The sequence below is a fragment of the Cervus elaphus genome, chromosome 22 (assembly GCF_910594005.1).
Source record: "Cervus elaphus chromosome 22, mCerEla1.1, whole genome shotgun sequence".
In the NCBI taxonomy this organism is placed as follows: domain Eukaryota; kingdom Metazoa; phylum Chordata; class Mammalia; order Artiodactyla; family Cervidae; genus Cervus; species Cervus elaphus.
Genome location: NC_057836.1, coordinates 55,420,719 through 55,442,488, shown reverse-complemented (window position 1 = coordinate 55,442,488; position 21,770 = coordinate 55,420,719). Strand labels below are relative to the sequence as shown.

Sequence of the window (21,770 nt, the reverse complement as noted above, 5' to 3'; positions counted from 1 at the left end):
ACCTTATCCGACACATGGTCCTTGCATTTAAGGAGCTCACAGACATGTACTTTTGTATAAACAAGAACTTTTGTATAAATATCCAGTAGTAGAGGTGTGTGAAGCATGCTAAGGGGGCACACAGATGAAAGAACTGTTGAAATTAGAGAAGGCTTCACAAAGGTGGCTACTCTTAGCCAAGTACCACACAAGTTTACCAGGTGGATTAGATGAGGAGGCATTCCACGCTGACTGAAGAGTACACCATGAATCAAGGATCAGGAACTCTAAGAACAGTGTTCTTACAAGTACCCAGTATATTGTGCGCACGTGTGTGTGTGCTAAATAGTTTCAGTCATGTCTGACTCTGTGTGACCCAATGGACTAGAGCCCACCAGGCTCCTCTGTCCACGGGATTCTCCAGGCAAGAATACTGGAGTGGGTTCCCATGCCATCTCCGGGGGATCTTCTCGACCCAGGGATCGAATCCACATCTCCTGCAGTCCAGGCGAATTCTTTACCACTAAGCCACCTGGGAAGCCCACCAGTATATTAGGTTAGAGGTAAATAGAAAGTCAGAGCCAAATTATCAAGGACCTTGTTGGGCAAAGTAAACCTTTTGGACATTGTGATATGGATGGTGACAAGACATAAGAGGTTCTTAAACAGTGGAGTGGCATAATCAGATAAATGTTGAAAAAACTAACTCTGCTAGCTTTGAGAATAAGCCAAATCCTGGAAAAGGTGGCCTGGTTGAGAAGCATCAATAATAGGGGGATTTCAGGTCTGCATGACCCCTAGAGTCTCCTATTCTCTGGCTTTTGTCTTAATATTTCACTATTAGAATTTTAACTTTACAACTTAGTGTCTGTTAAAATAAAAAGCATAATTTTGGGGAAAAACGATATGATGGATAATGTCTACATGCATTAATTGAGCTGGGCTTCAGGACATACTTTAATAAAGGAGACTGTTTTCAAATTCTTCACTTTTAGTCATGTCTCTAATCATACTGAGCAAGGGACTAGTGACGACCGGGGCGGGGGGTGGGGGGGAGTGTTGTTTCTTGAGACCAAGCAGATGGAGAGAGTCTCTCTTGCTCCCAAATCAAGGGAACACTGGAAATTGTATTCATTTTCTCTCTCTGCATAATGAATCACAGCAAACAGTGGCTTACAACAATACACATCTATTATCTCACAGTTTACAGGAATTAGGAGTCTGGGCAAAGCTCAGCTGGGTCCTCTGCACAGGGCCTCAGCAGGCTGCAGTCCAGGTGTCGGCCAGAGCTGTGATCTCATCTGAGGCTCAAGGTGCGGTTGCAGTATTCAGGGTGACTGACTTCTGCAAAGCCAGGAACGGACAGAGAAAGACGCTCCTTCAAGTTGCTAACCTCTAGACTCCTTCAGGTGAAAGGAGTCTGCCAATGCAGGAGAAGCAGGAGACATGGGTTTGATCCCTGGATCGGGAAGATCTCCCGGCAAAGGAAATAGCAGCCCACTCTAGTATTCCTGCTCGGAAATTCCCTCGGACAGAGGAGCCTGGCGGGCTACAGTCCTTGGGATTGGACACAACTGAAGTGACTTAGCATGTAGCACAGACTCCTTCTGAAAGGAATCACCTGATCAGTTCAAGCCCACCAAAGATATATCCCTTTTGAGTAACTTAAAATGATCAGGACCTGAATTTCACCTTTAAAATCCCTTCACCTTTGCCATAAAACATATTATGACTCTGAAAGTGATACTTCATCATCTTGCCACCGGCGAGTATAATAGCAAGTTATAGTTTCCACACACACTCAAAGGAGGGGCATCACAAAAGTGTATGGATACAGAAGTGCGGGGGTAAGAATCATGGGGCCATCATAGAATTCTGCTTATCACAGATGCCAAGAGTCAATTAGAAGAGCCTAGAGCTAGGTAGGCAAGAAACAACTGGTCAGTTAAGTAGGTATTAAGTTACCCAGGAGCATATCTGGAACAAGTTCTGCCATGGGCTGGCTCACTACGCCATATGCATGAGAGAAGTCTGTGTTAAAAAGGCTGGGGTCCACATGGATACACAAAGCGTCAGCCAACATAGACAGGTGCAGAGAAAAAGGGGGAAATGTTCTCCCAAAAGTAGACTGTAGAGATCAAGCTGGGAATAGAGAAAAAGGTTCAGCAGTTTGGAAACTGTTTTTAACAGGGGTAGAGAGGAGCTTTCTCCACAGCACAGACCTGGAAATCCCCCTCTATTAAAAATGTTACTGCCTGCTTTTCTCCTATTGTTTTACTTTTAGCTACAATAATCACACATATATCACACAAATATAATTGATAGTAGGAAATTTTTCAAGGGATAGAAACAGTCTGGTAAAGAAAATCAGGAGAAAAAAACTATCAAGCCAACTAAAGTAGACAAGATAATTAGAAGATGTATGCAGCACTGAATTTGAATCACAAAGAAAACTCTAGCTAACAAAGCAGTTAGGTTTTCACATGAATTAGCAGAAGGTAAAGCAAGAGAAGATTAAGCTAATAAAAATTAAATTGTTAAAAAAAAAGATTTTCAACACAAAACTCTCTGAAACACTTGCTTTCTTACCTCTGCTGTGATGCTGGATGAATGAGCACTTGTAGAAATTTAGGTATCCCCAGTAGTGATACAACTTCCAGCTTCCCTGCCCTTCCACCCCAGGACATACAAGACTGAGGCAAGGAATAAACAAAAATTCCAACTCTGCTCATCAGCATGTTGACCTGCTTGTTCCAAGCAACTCTGTGGATTTAAGATTCTGGTTGCCTGGCTGGACTCCGAGCACTTGGCTGCTCTGTGTCTGGATTGAAGTCTTAGTCTAGGTTCTACTTACTGCCTAGACTGTAATAACAGCAATACAAAATAATAATGTCCACATTTTTAAAGTATTTCTGAAGCTACATTAATTAAGCATGATCTTTGTGGCCCAGTGGTAAAGAATTGGCCTGCCAATCCAGAAGACGCAGGTTCGATCTCTGGGTCGGGAAGATCCCCTGGAGAAGGAAATGGCAATCCACTCCAGAATTCTTGCCTGGAGAATCCTATGGACAGAGGAGCCTGGGGGACTACAGTCCACGGGGTCACAAAAGAATCAGACACGACTTAGCGACGAAACAACAGCAACAACGATGTGCTTGTACTTTTCATTTAGTTGTGCTGGGCAAGGTATGAGGGAGAGTATTTCTCAAAGAAGGTATTAATATACTTCCATTCTTATACTGTATTCCATTGGAAACCTCTCTGCTCCCACGCCTCATACTGGAGACTTATGCCCTCAGGTCGGGGGAGGTGATTTAGGAAGGCAATAGATTTAAAAGTCAGACTCCCACTTTAGAATAATCAGAGGTAGGTCAATCAGAGTTAGGTCTGAAGAACTATTGTAATAATATAAGCAAATGGGAAGCCTTCTTCAGAAGGGGAAGGGCTGTTGAGACAGGGAGGATAAGAAAATAGCTCCACCTGTGTATCCCACAACTCCCTTTCTGGGCTGGGCCTGTAGAGGCTGCAGGGTAATAAATAGGCATTACAAGGAAAGAGGGGCCTGTACTCCAAATCTCATCTGGATTCTGGGTTGGCCACACCTGGCAGAACTTAGTAGCTCCACATACACAGGATGGACTAGCGAGTTCCTGAGGATACATTTTTCTGAGTCCTCATTATTTTCCTAAATCACAAATGAGCCCCCAGTTCCCTGTGGTCTCAGAAGCAGCTGGCTGAGAGCCAAGCAGGCTGCCGCTGGGCCAGCTTGGCAATGGAGAGCTGCCCCGGAGCCTGGGGCGGACAGACGGCAGACACGCAGACCTAGAGGCTCCGCCTGACCGGTGAGGGGTGAGCGCAGCTGAGCCAGCCAGTAAGAGCGAGCCCCAGCCGGAAGGCGCTCGGCTTAAACCCACCCCTCGAAGGCCACCAGAAAGGATGCCCAAGCCGACTCGCCTACTACCTCTCCTCCAACGCTGCCCACAGGCCGCTTACGCTACCCTTGTGTTACGAATTTGAGCAAAAGCTAACTCAAACATTTCCTTGTTTAATTTTTGCCTTCATAGGTTATTCTCCAAGGATGACCTTGCTCCAGGTTCACAAAGAAAACAGGAGCAACATAGACAGTAAGATGCAAATTGGATCACTTCTCTCCACCAACACCTTCTCATTGCTCTTAGGTCTCTCATGCTCTTAGGTTAAAAATAAAATTCCAGAAAATAGCCTACAAGGAAGGCCCTGAACCACTGGCCTTCTACTCCCTCTAAAGACTCAGCTCTTGCCACATCTCCCCTTTCTCGGGGACCTGTAGTTTCATGTTAAATTTTTTTTTTATTTTAAATTTATTTATTTATTTAATTGAAGGAGTAATGCTTTATAGAATTATGTTGGTTTTTGTTTTTTACCACAGAGTTATTTTTTAAAATATCCTATTCCTTCTTTGAAGAGCAATCTTCGCTCATGATCTTGGCCTAGTTAGGCCCTCTTTGCCTCTCAGAGCCCAGCTCTCCCACGGCAAAGCTTTGCAGACCCCCAGATGAGATCATTTGCCTTCTTAGGTACTCTCCCAGCACCCTGAACTTTCTCATGATGCAATGTACCTAGTGAATGTGTTTATTTTATGCTGCCCAAATAAACTGATAGTCTCATTTCAACTATTTTCACCTAGAATAACAAATTCCCACCTGATTGCATGCACTAAACCACATTACTCCAACAGCTAACTATATATTTTCATATTTTTTAATATTGTAAAAGTCAATATTTTATTTCTTTGTCAAGCATCTACTAACCTCCCTCTGCTTCTGTGTGATGTGCAATGTGCACAGAAAGGCATGGAGAAAAGCCACGTGATATTAGACGGGAACCAGGAGAACAAAAGCGTAGGAGAGGCACTTCATGAATGATCAAGAGCTAAGAATATATTATTAAACATATTGACATTTGATGTAAAAATGTTTTTTCTTTTGGCTACTGGTCTACTTAAAGCACTGAATTTAACAAGCAGTAATTCAGATAAATTTGTATAATGCACATTCTAAGGCAATAAGCCTTGAAGATGTAATTGCCCATTATTCTCACTAACCCTTAATCCTTCCCCCATATCAGCCCATCCTGAATTCAGCTTGGAGTTCAAAGACCATCTAGCAGCCCAGTTCTGGACTTCATGCTGGCTGGAGTCCAGAGATTTCCCCAGCTGCTGTGTCCAGCGGCTGCTGGCGTGAGCTTCACCCAGCTTTAGGGGCTCTATTTCCAGTCAGTGTGAGCTAATTAAGAGGAAGGATTTCATTTGCCTCTCTGGCAATCCCTGAGCAGCAGGAAAGGTCCACACCACCTTCTGCATTCTAATTTTAGCTCTCCTCAAACGTTTCTTCTCCTTTGCAGAAAAGCATCCTATGCTGCTATGTACTTAAAAGCTTTTGTTTTTGTTATTTCTCCCATTTGGAAAGGAACACTTTTCCACTTTACTCTTTTTAGATTTTCTCCCTCCCATCAGTTTTATCCAGTAAGAAGTGATAGTTTGAAACTACTAACAGAGCTAGAAATAGTTAGCTACCCAGGGTAGGTACCGTCTTTAGCAGGGACTCAAAGGTGCCAGCTCACAGAACATTTTCATATATGCAGAGCTTTCTGGAAATAGCTTCTCATAAAGAGGAAATATGTTTTATTTACTGGTGAGTGTCAGTTTCTTTTCCCCCAATAATTTACAACACACCTGTCCCTGACAATTTCACTGAGGAACTCGGCACTCATAGGTCATTCACTGTGGGCTAAGACACTGTCAACGTTTTTTGACCAATACTCTTTACTTTCAATAAACATAAAATTATCTCATAGGTTTCTCCCTCTGTGTCCTACCCTACTGAAAAATCAGTCTTAACTATGTACTCAGCTTACCTACTGGGATATCCAATAGCGTTTCTTATCCATAACTAAGCTTTCATTGTAAGAATACCAACTCCATCCTTCCAAAGGTGAAGAGAGCCAAACATCCTTGAGTCACACCTTTGGTCCCTTTCATTTCCTCCAACACTCTCCAGAAGATTTCCTCCTACCTTGTTCCTCCTCAGACTCCTTAGCTGTTATTGCCTTTTATCATCTCTTTCATCAAGCTCAGGTTTTGATCTTCTATATACATTCACTCCATATCATGTATACAACAATGATGTTCACATTCTTTGTCTTCAAAGACAAAGAATGTGAACATTCAGCTGCCTACACATCTATTCAGATATCTAATAGGTAGATATTATTTAAAATGAACTCCTGGTAGAAAAGGGAACCTCCTACACTGTTGGTGGGAATGCAAGCTTATATGGACACTATGGAGAACAGTAAGGAGGTTTCTCAGAAAGCTAAAAATAGAGCTGCCATATGATCTAGCAATCCCACTCCTGGGCATATATCTACCCAGAGAAAACTCTAATTTTAAAAGATACATGCAACCCCATGTTCATAGAACACTATTCACAATAGTCAAAACTTGTAAACAACCTAAATGTCCATCAACAGATGAACAGATGAAGAAGATGTGGTGCATATATACAACAGAATACTATTTAGCCATAAAAATAATGAAATAATGACATTTGCAGCAACAAGGGTGCAACTGGAGATTATATACTAAGTGAAGTAAATAAGAAAGAGAAAATTATCATACGATAAAATTTATATGTGGAATCTAAAATATGACACAAATGAACCTACCTACTGAAAGAGAGACAGAGTCATGGATTTAGAGAACAGTCATGTGTTTGCCAAGGGGGAAGGATTTGGGGAAGGGATGGAGTAAGAGGTTCAGGTTAGTAGACATATACTCTCATAAATAGAATAGATAAACAACAAGGTCCTACAGTATACCTAGAGAACTATATTCAATTTCCTGTGATAAATCATAATAGAAAAATATATTTTTAAAATGTGCATACATGTATAACTGAATCACTTTGCTACATAGCAGAAATTAACACAACACTGTAAATCAACTACACTTCAAATTTTAAAAAGTGAACTCTTGATATTTTTCCCTGTTCACCAAATCTGTGCTTTCCAGGACCTCTCTCATGTCAGATGACATTAAGAATCATGCTTACAATTGTTTAGGACAAAAATATTGCAGTTTTCCTTAGTTCTTCTCTTTTTTTTCATATACTACATCCTCTCTATCAAAAAATCCTACAGGCTTTACCTTAAAAAATATGTCCAACATCCATCAATTTCTCTCCAGCTCCACTGCTTCGCCGTTGACCTGAGCTGACTTCTCTCATCTTACTGGAATGCTACAGTAGCCCCCTACTGGCCTTGCTTCCACACTTATCCTCCTTCTACAGTCCATTCTCAACACAAGAGTTGATGCAATTCTTATAAAATAGAAGTTACATCATGTCACTCTCCTGAAAGACCTGAACTGACTCCCAATTTCACTCTGAGTGAAATCCAAAGTTCTTAAAATGACATATATTAGGTCCTACATGACACATCCCTCTCTTCCTTCTTACTTAAAAAATTCCATATTTCAAAGAATGGCAGTCAGATTTGACTAATCTGCTTAAGCAAGAAATTTTAGGGCTTTTCTTGAACTTTTCTTCCTCGCCATCACACCTCTGATCAGTTGCCATGACCTGTTGATTACTCTTTCCTTGTGTTTCTCAAATCCATTTATATTTTCCACTGCTGATGGCACTGTTGCTTCCTGCCTCCAACCTCACCTCATCTTGAATCTATTTGCTATATATTAACACTTTGGGGATCTTTCTACATATTAATACTATGGCGAGATGGTTGGATGGCATCACCGACTTGATAGACATGAGTTTGAGCAAGCTCCCAGTGTTGATGGACATGATTCTTAAGTTGATACTTAGATTACATAATATACTGCCTAACAAGTAGGAAGTTTTAACTATAGTTCAGGCTACTTTTGAAATGGCTCTCTTTTACATAATAAAAAATTCATTGGTCCACTTATTAAAAGTGCTTTGTAGCAGGAAATTTGTTTGTGAGGTTGTTATGTATTAGTCTTTGTTCTATTAACACTTGACATTTTTATAATGATTAATTTTTTGTGCATGCAATCATTTATAAAATAAACAGTAGATTTATCCATTAATTTAGATTATGCTTTTAAGTCAAGAAAAGGTCAGCCATCTCGGCATGGGTACAGATGTATAGTTGGCTCTTCCTTTCTTAAAATGACTATAGATTTCATACAATAATAGTATTTAAGAATAAAAAATAATATTAAGCAATAATGATAGCACTAAATAAAAATATTGTTTCATAGTTTCCAAAATGCTTCACATAAATCAGCTCATTTATTACTAAAACTACCCAAAGAGTAGATATTATCTCCCCTTTCCAGAGGAGCAACTCAAAGATCAGAGAAGTTAAGCAATTTGATGGAAAATATCCAGCAAATCAGTGACAGAACTGACTCAGAAAGTTGTTCTACTTCATTATATACCATGTGCTAATGCCTTTATATGCAGGTTCTTAAATATAACATATAACAAAGCCACCTATGTGTAAGATAACAAAATGCTATTTTTCAAAGTAGATAAAGGCTTATCTTAAACATTTTACTTTGTGAAATTCAACATTTTACCTTTCAATATAAAACAAATCTTCACTGTCCTTCCACATTATTACTAAATATCAGTCTATTTTAAGATTTTTGATGTGACCTGTAGGTGACATAATACATTTGGAAACCATAACAACATGCTATTCAAAACCATTTCTAGTTTTAAAAGGTTAGATTTTGGTTCTGTTTAAAGGTCAGACCTGAAAATATGCTGATGATTACTTTATTCCACACATTTTGGATGGTGCCTTTAAAGTCTTGGCATAAAGTTATGAACAAAAAACACAATGAGATTTGTATGAAGATTCCTCTTAATTCCTCTAACTCATAAAGGCTTTGGTTTTAAAAACTCAAAAATATAGCTGCATAAAATGAACGGCTTTACCTGTATCGCCAGTTTCCGTGTTCTTGACTTCTGTGGTTGCTGCAGAAGAGGTGAGTGGACTAACTGGAGGGTTGGAAGTAAAGCTTGTACACCCTGTAGATGTGTTGATTTCAAAATATTCTTGGTTGTGATTCATTCGATGAAAATCCAAAGAAGACACAATAGATGTTCGTTGTTTAGGCTAAAATAAATGAGCATGATAAAAGTATTAATATGATCATGCTCATCTTCAGCCCAATTTCCCCATCAGTTTAATCTGATTTTTTTAAGTTACACTATCTGTTTTTGACACATAAAATATAGTTGTGTTTTACAGAGAGACATTAAATAATCCCTTAATTCAATAATAAAAAATGTTTAATGAAAAAATGTCATGGCATGGTTGATAAAATAATTTAGACTTTTTTGTTAGATTTCTCCAGAAGACTGCAAAAAATACAGTGCTCAGAATTCCTCTTAATGATCAATTCAGAAAGTTGCAATTTTGAGTCACCTTTCATTCATAACATTTACAAAGGATTCTGCATTTGGCAGACCCAGAGAACATAGAGTCTAATAAAGAAATAAAAGGGTCCTTAAAATATGGAATCATAACTAAGGCAGTTCCATTTCTTAATTTTATATATAGTCCAAGGAACTGGGAACATTAGATATTGTCCCCAAGTATCATATGCTGAAATTTCATCATTAAAATGAAGTAAATTTGTATAGAACATTTTTTAGGATCTAAGAATCCACTTGTATTTGTAGTGAGCTTTGATTTCTTTTTTAAGGATTTAAATTAATCCCCAAATAGCAAAAAGAAAAAGTCAATTTAAACATAAATGGTAAAATCATGGAGTAACAGCAGATATAATCTATACCTTTTGTCAGTAATGGATTGTTCCCTATAGCAGTTTTCTGGGTTTTTTCCCACAATTTTAATTATATTCACTTTTTTTTCTTGCCTAGCAGAGGTTCTAACACCACCCTTCAGAAAAACTGCAGTCTTCTTGGCTCTCAGGATTGTATACACTTCCTAATTTAAGTTTTCTTATGTTTTATTCTTATTATCAATGTTCATGAAATATTAACAGTCTCACAAAAATAAGAGATTAAATACAATCTCTTTACAATAAAGTTTATTGTACTTAACTTTCTGCAAAGTACAAAAAGTACAATAAACTTTTGGCTTAGTAACACTTTCACTGCCCTCAAATACTTGCTAATTTTGTCACTGAACTCCACAATTATTTTCCTGCAAAATATTTGTTACCATTTCTCTTCCAGCTCATCATGTTTTTTGAAAAGCAGACATTACTTAGTCTATAATCTAAAATAGCTGATGATATTGAAAATGTGTTTTACAGAGGTTTTTTTTTTTTACTTAAGGTGTTCAAATTATCATAACATGCTTTACACTTTCACCCTTGCAATATTTTTATAGGAATGGTTAAGACACATAAATATTGTTATATGAGTGTAAGTCATTTATTATTATGACACATGAACTCAGTAATGCAATTCAAATTAATACCCACATAGGACTCAGTTTCTTTTGAAATATGAAAGACTGGTGTTCAATGTCAGGCTTGATTTCTCATGAAATGTCTGTCCTTGAGGCTACTAAATCTCAATTCACTTTCAATGTTCTTCCTACTAGACTATATAACTGCAATTAAAAACATGGATATGACCCTGGCTCTAATAGAAACACAGGTATGTCATTATCATGGTTTTGTCTCATTGTATTGTATTTTATTTTTGTTTCACTTTGTATAAAGTCAGCAAACCAAATTTATATGATGTACCCTCTCATAAACATTACAAGGATAAAGCCAACTGATGTGTATGACTCCTTTACTTATAAATGTTTCTGAAATACATGTTTCTGAACCTTGATTATCCAATGTTTTAAATCCACTAGAAGTAGAATTTGTTATACAATCAAGCAAGAAAATAAACTATTTTTCTGCATTAATCTATTCTACAAGTATTTGCTAAGTATATACTAAATTGTGGATACCTTGGTAAGCAGTATTATATGAATAAGATGAGGAAGCCATTGTCCCTTTTCTCTGGGTGATTACAGACTTGAAGTGGGAAGAGGGATGGTGCATGAGAGAAGAAACCAGCAATCCAAGGATTATGTACAGCATAGTACAGCGATAAGCATCACGAGAAGTGCACACAAGATGTAAAAGGTGAGCCTCTACTTTAGAGACAGTTAGGAAAGGCCTCTACAAGCAGGTAACTGATGGCTGAGTTGAGTCTTGTTGAAGTAGTGAGTGAAAGTGAAAGTTGCTCAGTCGTATCCAACTCTTTGCAACCCCATGGACTATACAGTCCATGGAATTTTCCAGGCCAGAATACTGGAGTGGGTAGCCTTTCCCTTCTCCAGGGGATCTTCCTAACCCAGGGATCAAACCCAGGTCTCCCAAAGTGCGGGCAGATTCTTTACCAGCTGAGCCACCAGGGAAAGCAGAGGTGGTAGGAAAACAAAAGAGGATGGGAAGAGGGAAAGTGCAAACTGCAAAAGGTTCAGTATGAGTGCAGAGCAGAGTATGTGACGTAGCGGTGGGTTCACGCTGTGAGATGTCGGATGTTTCAGAGGACAAATCAGGAAGGGCTCTAATGCCATATTAAGGAGTTTGGCCTTTCACGTGACTATTTTAAGAAACCACTGGATGATTTCTAAGCAAGAGAGTTTCATAGTTGGGTATGTATTTCAATAAAATCATTTTAGCAGTTTAAAGAATGAACAGGTAAGGGCAGAGAGACTACAAGAGGAAGAGAGACTACAAGGATATTATTGAACTGAGCCAACACATAATGGGGTCCTGAGGTAAAGCAGCTGCAGTAGTGTTGGAGATCACAGATGTTTTCAGGAGATACTAAGGAAGTTAGTTCTTCAGATCTTGGCATCTGATTGTATGTGAAAGTTGATTTTCAGGGAGGAGTCTAGGGTGACTCATAGATTTCTTGATTGGGTAGATGCCAAAAGATAAGGTTTTTGTGGGCAATATAAACACATACACTCCCATACCAGAAGTGTACAAGATGTACTCAGTGGTGGCCACAGGACCAGAAAAGGTCAGTTTTCATTCCAATTCCAAAGAAAGGCAATGCCAAGAAATGTTCAAACTACTGCACAATTGCACTCATCTCACACGTTAGCAAGTAATGCTCAAAATTCTCCAAGCCAGGCTTCAACAGTACTTGAACCATGAACTTCCAGATGTTCAAGCTGGATTTAGAAAAGGCAGAGGAACCAGAGATCAAATTGCCAACATCTGCTGGATCATCAAAAAAGCAAGAGTTCCAGAAAAACATCTACTTTTGCTTTATTGACTCTGCCAAAGCCTTTGACTGTGTGGATCACAACAAACTGTGGAAAATTCTTAAAGAAATGGGAATACCAGACCACCTGACCTGCCTCCTGAGAAATCTGTATGCAGGTCAAGAAGCAACAGTTAGAACTGGACATGGAACAACAGACTGGTTCCAAATAGGAAAAGGAGTATGTCAAGGCTGTATATTGTCACCCTGCTTATTTAACTTATCTGCATGCAGAGTACATCATGAGAAACACGAGGCTGGATGAAGCACAAGTTGGAATCAAGATTGCTGGGAGAAATATCAATAACCTCAGAGATGCAGATGACACCACCCTTATGGCAGAAAGTGAAGAACTAAAGGGCCTCTTGATGAAAGTGAAAGAGAAGAGTGAAAACGTTGACTTAAAACTCAACATTCAGAAAACTAAGATCATGGCATCTGGTTCCATCACTTCATGGGAAATAGATGGGGAAAGAATGGAAACAGTGAGAGACTTTTTCTTAGGCTCCAAAATCACTGCAGATGGTGACTGCAGCCATGAAATTAAAAGACGCTTGCTCCTTGGAAGAAAAGCTATGACTAACCTAGACAGCATATTAAAAAGCAGAGACATTAGTTCATGAACAAAGGTCCACCTAGTCAAAGCTATGGTTTTTCCAGTAGTCATGTATGGATGTGAGAGTTGAACTATAAAGAAAGCTGAGTGCTGAAGAATTGATGCTTTTGAACTGTGGTGTTGGAGAAGACTCTTGAGAGTCCCTTGGACGGCAAGGAGATCCAACCAGTCCATCCTAAAGGAAATCAGTCCTGAATATTCATTGGAAGGACTGATGCTGAATATTAAACTCCAATACTTTGGCCACCTGATACAAAGAACCGACTCATTGGGAAAGACCCTGAGACTGGGAAAGATTGACGGCAGGAGGAGAAGGGGATGACAGAGGATGAGATGGTTGGATGGCATCACCAACGCAATGGACATAAGTTTGAGTTGGCTCCTGGAGTTGGTGATGGACAGGGAAGCCTGGCATGCTGCAGTCCATGAGGTTGCAGAGAGTTGGACACTATTGAACAACTGAACTGAACTGCACTGATGCCTGTATGCTCTCGGGACTCAGTATAGACTTCTTAGTCAACATGATTATGCAAATCTACATGATATTTCCTTTTCTTTCTTTCTTTGAGCAGAGTACTGTGATTTCACTGTAGCATAGCTTCAATCTTCAAATAAGATATCAAGAGGAAAGGAGAGAGGTTAATGGAAATTCCAAAGGGAAGAAATCAGTGATTAGTGATCATCTGATCTCATTCTTATTTGGTTATTCAGAACTATCTATAGTTATCATGAGTAAGCTTAAGGAACATTGAGGTAGTAAGGAGCCATTGCCCAAAGTTCCCTGAGCATCTGAGGTGATGGAAAATGAGAATCATTATATGTTAGTCATGCTCTAAGAAAGGGATCAGCAAACTATGGCCTGTGGCCCAAATCTGGCCTGTCTCCTGATAATGAAAATAAAGTTTTATTGGAATACAACTATGTTCATTCATTCACTTATTGTCTACAAGTTCTCTCAACACTGCAATGATGGATTTGAGTAGTAACAGAGGCCATATTATCCACAACACCGCAAATATTTACTGTTTCTTCAGAGAAATTGTTAGCTAATCCCTGTTTTAAGGGATCATTTTACATATCATTTTCGTGCTCAACAAAACCATAAGCATAGATTCTCTTTTACTCCTCAGCCTTATGTGCATTTAAGTTGAGGCCATGTAACTGATTAACTGACTTGTTAGTAGAAGTAAGCCTCCTCCATCCCTCTCTTACTCACCAGATGATGTAGTTTCAAGGTGGAGGGAGGTCAGTCAACCCACCTTGGGCTTTATGAGAAGCTGAAGTAAACACCCTCTGTGTGAAACTACTGAGACCCTGTGCTTGTCTGGGGGGGGGGGGGGGGGCCTAGAACTACTTGCTCTAACCAGCACAGAAGGCAGTGGCTCAGGGGGGCTAACTGATCCACTCAGGGTTACACAAGCAGTGGGGTTTCCCTGGTGGTCCAGTGGTTAAGAATCCTGCTTCCAAGCATGGGAGTCAGGCTGGACAGCTGGTCAGGGAACTGGGATGCCGCATGCCACAGGGCAAGTGAGCCCACGTGCCAGAGCTACAGAGCCTGAGCATGCCACAGCAAAAGGTCCTGCATGGCACCGCTGAGGCCCAACACAGCCAGATGCATGAATAAAAATAAGTAAATAAACACTGAAAGATGAAATAATAGAAAGATTTTAAATTTTTATTTATTTATTTTAAATGGAGGACAATTGCTTTACAATATTGTGATGCTCTTTGCTATACATCAGCATGAATCAGCCATATTCATACGTGTCCCCTCTCTCCTGAACCCGCCTTCCATCTCCCTCTGCACCTCATCCCTCCAGATTACATAAGTAGTTAGCAGGAAGAACTTAGATTAGAAAGAATGTTCATGTATTCAGACCTAGAGACAAACAGATGGTGCCTCAAAAACACAAAGGACAGAGGCAGAATTAAAAAGAGATATCTATGGGGGGAAGTAACAGCAATGGGAGAAAAAAATAAAGAGATGGTAGAGATATAAAAAATGGAAATAAAAGAGGATGAGTCTGGAATATTTGCTTAAACTTTTAATAGATTCTATCTTTTCAAAAAAACTATTCTGATGGAATCCTGCTAAGCCATTCAGTATAAAAAAAATATTTTTTACAATTCACTGACATTACAAATGGAATTTGTCAAATTTCAATGTCTAACATAAGTGGGGCCTCTAAAATATCTCCCCTGCCTTGTGGCCAGCATTCATATGGCCCTAGCTATAGGGCTTGCTCCCACATATATTCACTTAACTAGAGTCAGCAAACTATAGATCATGTGCCAAACCCAGGCTTCTGACTATTTGTTTAAAGCCTGTGAGCTAAGAATATTTTTACATCTTTTAATGGCTGGAAAAAAAATAGGAAAATAATAGTGACAGGTGAAAATTGTATAAACCCAAATTGCAATGTTTTTAAATAAAGTTGTATCAGAACATACATGCTAGAAACTAGAAAAAGCGGATGGGCAGCAATAAAGCAGCAGCATAGCCAAAAATAAATAATATATATATTTTTAAAGTAAATATTGTCTATGGCTGTCTTCATGATATGGTAGCAGAGTTGAATAGTTGCAGCAGAGACCATATGACTCACAAAGCCTGAACTATTTCACTCTCTGGTCCTACAGCAGAGAGTAAGTTGGTGATCCCTGGGTGACTGACTAGGGAATATTTCTGAGGACCTCACACTAAGTAGACACATGAATGATCGTGAGTCAAGGCCAGTTACATGGAGGTGCTGGACCCAGCCCAAAATGGAAACGTGGGGCTCTTTGCTCCAAAAGCAGGGAGAAGTTTCCCCTTTACTCCATAGTCTTTCTCTAGATCTGCCGTGGTGGCTTTATTTGCCATGTGCTGTCACAGCCCTCGCATACAAGGACACTTACAGGATGAGAGCGACCCTCACAGGCTCCCAGGGGTTCCCCTGCAGCTCAGCGCGTAGATTCACACGCGACCATCCCCACACTCAGGTTCTCAGGGCTGTGTCTGCAGTGGCGGGCTGGCTGGGAGACTGGGGTTGGGGGATCAGGTGTTCCTCAGTAATGTGGGGAGGTGGAGGGTGGTGGGACCACGGATGAGACAAGGCTCCAAGCCCCAGCACATACTCCATTATCCCACTGACTTCACTTACAAAATACAAATACAGAGATAAGAATTAAGAATTTTAGACTGATATGTAAGAGTATTAAAATCCAAACATGGGGTTTTCTTAGCATGAAGCCCATTGACACTGCACTGGTCCCACATCAGTGAAGCCAGTGGCATCTTAATTATTGCTACAAATGGACTAATGCGTGAATTTACTGGTGTCACATACAGGATAGCATGCATCCCCTCCCCTTATTTTGGATTCTCTTCATCAATCAGAATCAAGTTCGTAAGAATATGCCTATGCTCTACAGAGATATAAATAAAATGCAGCATTCTGATGCAATGCATGCCAAGTTGCCTCAGTCATGTCCAACTCTTTGCAACCCCATGGGCTGTAGCCCACCAGGCTCCTCTGTCAGTGGGATTCTCCAGGCAAAGACAGTGGAGTGGGTTGCCATTTCCTCCTTCAGGGAATCTTCCCAACCCAGGGAATTTAATGGCATTACCGTAAACCAGATAGATATGATTCACATATGAATAAAATGAGGGCCCAAAATTCCTAACTAGGATGAGATTTGGTAATGTTTACATTTACTTCTAAATTTTCTCTAGATTGGAATCTAAGTTTCAAATATCCACTTCTGTTTCCTCCTTTGTTATTTTCAAATTATTTAAACTAATGGACAGTTTTTAAAAAATCCACTTACACTTGAATTTAAGTGGACTTTAAATCATTTTAATTCACTTAATTTAATTATAAAGGGACCTCATCAACCTTCTAATAAAATGTCAGATAGGACTAAAAGGATATATTGGTGTCAGCAAAAAGAAAAAGTGGTGCTAACAAAAGTCAATAATGACATTAAATTATGCAAGCAAAACTGAGTTCCCAGAGAAGATGGATGAATGTCAGAAAAATAATGAATGGTATTAGCAGAAATGAGCTTCCCTGGTGGCTCACATGGCAAAAAATCCACGTGCAATGCAGGAGACGCGGGTCTCATCCTCGGGTTGGTAAGAGCCCCTCGAGAAAGGAGTGGTTACCCACTCCTGTATTCTTGCCTGGATAATTCCATGGATAGAGGAGCCTGTAGACCACAGTCCATAGGGTCGCAAAGAGTTGGACATGACTGAGTGAGTGACACTTTCACTTCCATCAGCAGAAATACCTGGAGATGATAGACTTCCTAGACACTGGTCCATTGATAAATTATATCAACACAAAGCAATATACTGTCAAGTCAGTGGCAAAAATAATTAGATGCTTTCTTATCCTTTTTAAATGGGGATGAGGTGGGGTGGTAAAAATGGGAAGCTAGACCAGTGGTGTTTCCTTTTAGGATTTTAATCAACTTGAAATATTTTGTGTATATGGTATATGGTGACAATTTTAATTCTAAGTAATTTTTCCACCAATGATAGCCTACTGTCCCAATACCATCATTTTTTTTTCTTTACTGATTTAAAATGCCACCTTTATCATGTACTGTATTTCTAAATATAGACTGGGTTTACATTTTTGCTCTCTACTGTATTCCTATTGATCTATATTCCCTTTCTTAATTACTGTTGTGGCTTTTCCTCCTACTTCTAGAGTTCATAATAAATAGACACTGAATCTCTATAATCTTTCTTGTTTTATACTCTGAGATATTCTACTATTTGATGTTCTATAATTTATTCAAAAAATTCTACCATTAGCCATGTGTCAGGCACTGTTCTAGGCTTTCAAGAATACATCAGTGAACAAATAAAATAAGGCATGAAACATTTATGCATGTTATTAGAACTTCAGAAGTGATGATCCTATATTTAATTTTCAATAATTTTTTTGTTTTCTAAGTTAAAAAAAATGATTTGCATTAAAAAAAATAGCCTGTTCTTTTCTGAATTCAATAACCTCCCAAATCATTCTGAGGAAACCAATTCCAATCTTTCTCTGGCATTAATTTTTGTTTTCTGAAAGGTCATTCACTCTATTCATTGATCTTGGTTCCTTTCTTTTTGGTTGCTGATTTTCCTCAAATATTTGGCGTTCTTGGTAGACCACTTTTGATTACGAACGATACTGCTTCATTTCTCTTTCCTGCCCCAGTTCCCACTGTAGGGGCTTTAGCTGACTTCACCTTACTGAGACAGTTATTACCAGGTGGCAGGAAAATAAAAGTCAACTGCTTCACGTTGAGGTCATGCTGCTGAGGTATTTTATTTGCCCAGACTAATCCCTAGCTAAATCCAACACCATTTGTTTTTATCTTCCAAAACTTCCCAAACGCCTCTAATAGCATCACTCCCTGCTTTTCATCACTGCCGTGCGGTGCTCAGTAGTGTCCAGCTCTCTGTGACCCCGTGGGCTGCAGCCCGCCAGGTCCCCTGTCCATGGGATTCTCCAGGCAAGGATATTGCAGTGGATTGCCATTTCTTACCCCAGGGGATCTTCCTGACCCAGGGACTGAACCCTAGTCTCTTGGGTCTCCTGCATTGACAGATGGATTCTTTACCACTGCGCTATAGATTTATTCTTATTTTAATATTTATTTTACCATTTTAATTGCTGTAGGGAAGGAGAAGATGCAAATACTTGGGCTCAGTTATGTATATTGAGTTAGAATTCTCATATTTCCGTCCATCCCTTTTAAGGGAGCATAAAGACGGGATATGAGAGAGCAAAGACAACACTACAGTAGAGAGTAGATATTATTAAACCTATTATTATACGTCATGCAAATTGGAAGCAGTTTATATTTTCTTTCTTTGTAGTAAGAGGAAAAAACTTTAAAATGCCCAATTTTTATCATGAATACAATAGTTAATAATGATTAAGACCTCTTTCTAAAGATACAAATCTTATCTTTAGGCAAACAAAATACTATTCCTCTCCTCTATAGATAGATTATGGCTGAAGAGGGGAAAAAAGATGCCACCGTGAGGAGGAAGTTAAAGTGAATGTGAGTCAATATTGCGTGGCTAAGAAGAGTAGACATTCTTCCAGGAGCTTGAGATTTGTTATCTAATTTAAACGTAAAAGGTTAGTATTAAAAGTAACTATGACTCTTTCCATTTTACAGTGAACTTGAGATTTAAAGATAGCCCCACAGTTTAAAAGTAGAAGAGCTAAAGCTATAACATAGATCTATGGAATTTCAAATTGATTGCATTTATCCCCCAGGACATCACACTAAAGGTTAAAAAAAAAGTAAACATAAAGCTACAAGCAGAGACAAGAGCCTCACAGTTCTTGAGTGCCTCGCTTCACATCAATGAGCGATTTTCCTACTCTTCAGTCTAATGACAGCATTGAGTTTTTAAAAACCATTGTTTTAAAAGGTATTGAAAAAAGCACAAGTGTGTGGGAAATAGGAACAAAGAGAATCTAAATCAGTTATGTTTTAAACTCTTAGAGACACAAGGTGTTTTATTGAAGGGCAGAATTTTTAAAAATATTCATATTTCCTGCTTTTATGTCTGCAATTAATTTAATTTTTGTGTGGAGATATTTGGCTATGGATAACATATATATTCATCTTCCAATAAAAGAGAAAATGGTAAAACTGTTAGTGTATTCCTAGTATTCAACATATATAATCATGAGTGTAAAACTTTGTAAGTAGTCTGTAATACATATTTCTTCATAAGAGTTAGTTTCCTCATACAAGGTATTCAAACTTTAATTGGAAAGACTCCGCAGCCATGAAAGGGTAATAAAGCTGTGATTTTTATTCTAATTTTCTTTTATAAAAGTGTTAAGTAGCTCAGGCTCAGTGCAGACAGTGAATAACTTTAGCGCCTTTAACCTCTAAACCATGAGGTTTATTTTTATAGAAGATTCTCCCAGCATTAAAATAGTCATGATGATCTTGCCAAAAATATTTTTTGAATTAGGCACACCAAATATCTATGTATTAATATTTCAAAGATGCTGAAATCAAATTCAAATGTGTCCAAGATTAAAAATAAAGCCAGCTTTATTTCCCAATTTAGTTTCTTTAAAAAAATAATTTAAAATGACTTGTTTCAGTCCAAGAACAGCAGGAAGTTTAATTACGCAATGGATTATAAATGATGTGTCCTGAGCAGCCAAAACAGGAAGCTCATAACACTGTGTGAACAAAAGAAAAATTTTTTACAAATAAAGGTGCATGTTGCTTTTATTTTCACAGCTCAATTTTTTCAACTAATTGTTTGGAGATAATTGTAGATTCACATGCAGTTGTAATAAATAATACAGAGAAACTGCTTGTGACCTTTTCCTGGTTTCCCCCAAATATATTTAACATCTTGCAAAACTATAGTGTGTGTGATGCTCAGTCGTGTCTGACTCTTGTGACCCCATGGGCCACAGCCGGTCAGGCTCCTCTATCCATGGTATTTCTCAGGCAAGAATACTGCAGTGGGTTGCCATTTCCTTCTCCAGTTGTGATTGATATACAGCACTGTATAAGTTTAATGTATATAACATAATGATTTAACTTATCTACATCATAAAATTATCACCACAATAAGTTTAGCGAACATCCAACTAGAGATACAAAATAAAAGAAAGCAATAATTTTCCTTGTGATGAAAACTAAGGATTTATTCTCTTAACAACCTTCACATATAACATACACTATGTTAATTATATTTATCATATTGCACTTTCACCCTTCATACATAAATGTCATAAGTGGACGTTTGTACCTTTTGACTATTTTCATCCAACTCCCTCTTCCCTGACCCCCTGCTTCTAGTAACACAAATCTGATCTCTTTATCTATGAGTTTGCTTGTTTTTCAAGTATAATTGACCTAAAATACTCTGTAACTCCTGGTGCATAGCATAGTGATTTGATATTTATCTATGTGTCAAAGTGATCGCTATGCTAAGTCCAGTTACCATTCATTACCATACAAAGATGCTATGTTATTAATGAGTATATTCCCCACACAATACATTTCATATCCAGCGGTGCCTTTATTTTGTAGCTGGAAGCTTTTAATACCCCTCACCTACTCCTCTTAACCTCCCCATGCCCTCCCCTCTGGCAGCCACCAGTTTGTTTTCTGTATCTATGACCCTGTTTCTGTTTTGTTATGTTTGTGCATTTGTTTTGTTTTCAGATTTCACATATAAATGAAATCATACAGCATTTGTCTTTCTCTGTCTGACTTAGTTCAGTAGCATAAATGCCCACTGAGTCCATCCATGTTGCACAAATGGCAAGATTTCATATTTTTTATGATTAATATTCCACTGTATGTGTGTAGTGTCTTGTCTTCTTATCCTTTTATCTATTGATGAGTACTTAAGTTGTTTCTATAGCTTGGCTACTGCAAATAATGCTGCAATAGACATAGGAGTGTATATATCATTTTTTAATTACTATTTCCATTTTCTTTGGATACACAGGAGTGATATTGCTATGTTATATGGTACTCCTATTTTCAATTTTTGGAGGAAACTTCACACTGTTCTCCATAGTGGTTGCATGAATTTACACTTCCAACAACAATGTACAAGGGTCCCCTTTTCTACACTTCCTTGCTAACACTTATTATTTGTTGTCTTCTTGATAACAGCCACTTTGACAGAAGTCAGGTGCTATCTTATCCTGGTTTTCATTTTCAGTGTTTATTTTGTATCCTCTGACCTTATTGTAGAATTTTTTGTAGATTCTTTGGGATCTCCTGCATAGGCAATTTTATCCTCTGCAAATAAGAAAAGTTGTATTTCTTCCTTTCTCATCTGTATGTCTTTTATGTCTTCCCCTTTCTTTCCCCCTCTTTACTGTACAGGCTAGAACCTCTAG

General features: G+C 38.6%; 1 protein-coding gene across 20 annotated transcripts in view; it reads right to left on the bottom strand.

Annotated features, from left to right (window-relative positions):
• The window catches only part of ANKS1B (ankyrin repeat and sterile alpha motif domain containing 1B), a 1,073,060-nt gene that overhangs the window by 616,098 nt on the left and 435,192 nt on the right, over positions 1-21,770 (bottom strand). For all 20 annotated transcript variants that reach the window (XM_043881060.1, XM_043881066.1, XM_043881055.1 and 17 more), the window contains one exon: positions 8,946-9,126. In XM_043881060.1, coding sequence (XP_043736995.1) covers positions 8,946-9,126 — 181 coding nt within the window. The remainder of the gene's footprint in view (positions 1-8,945; positions 9,127-21,770) is intronic.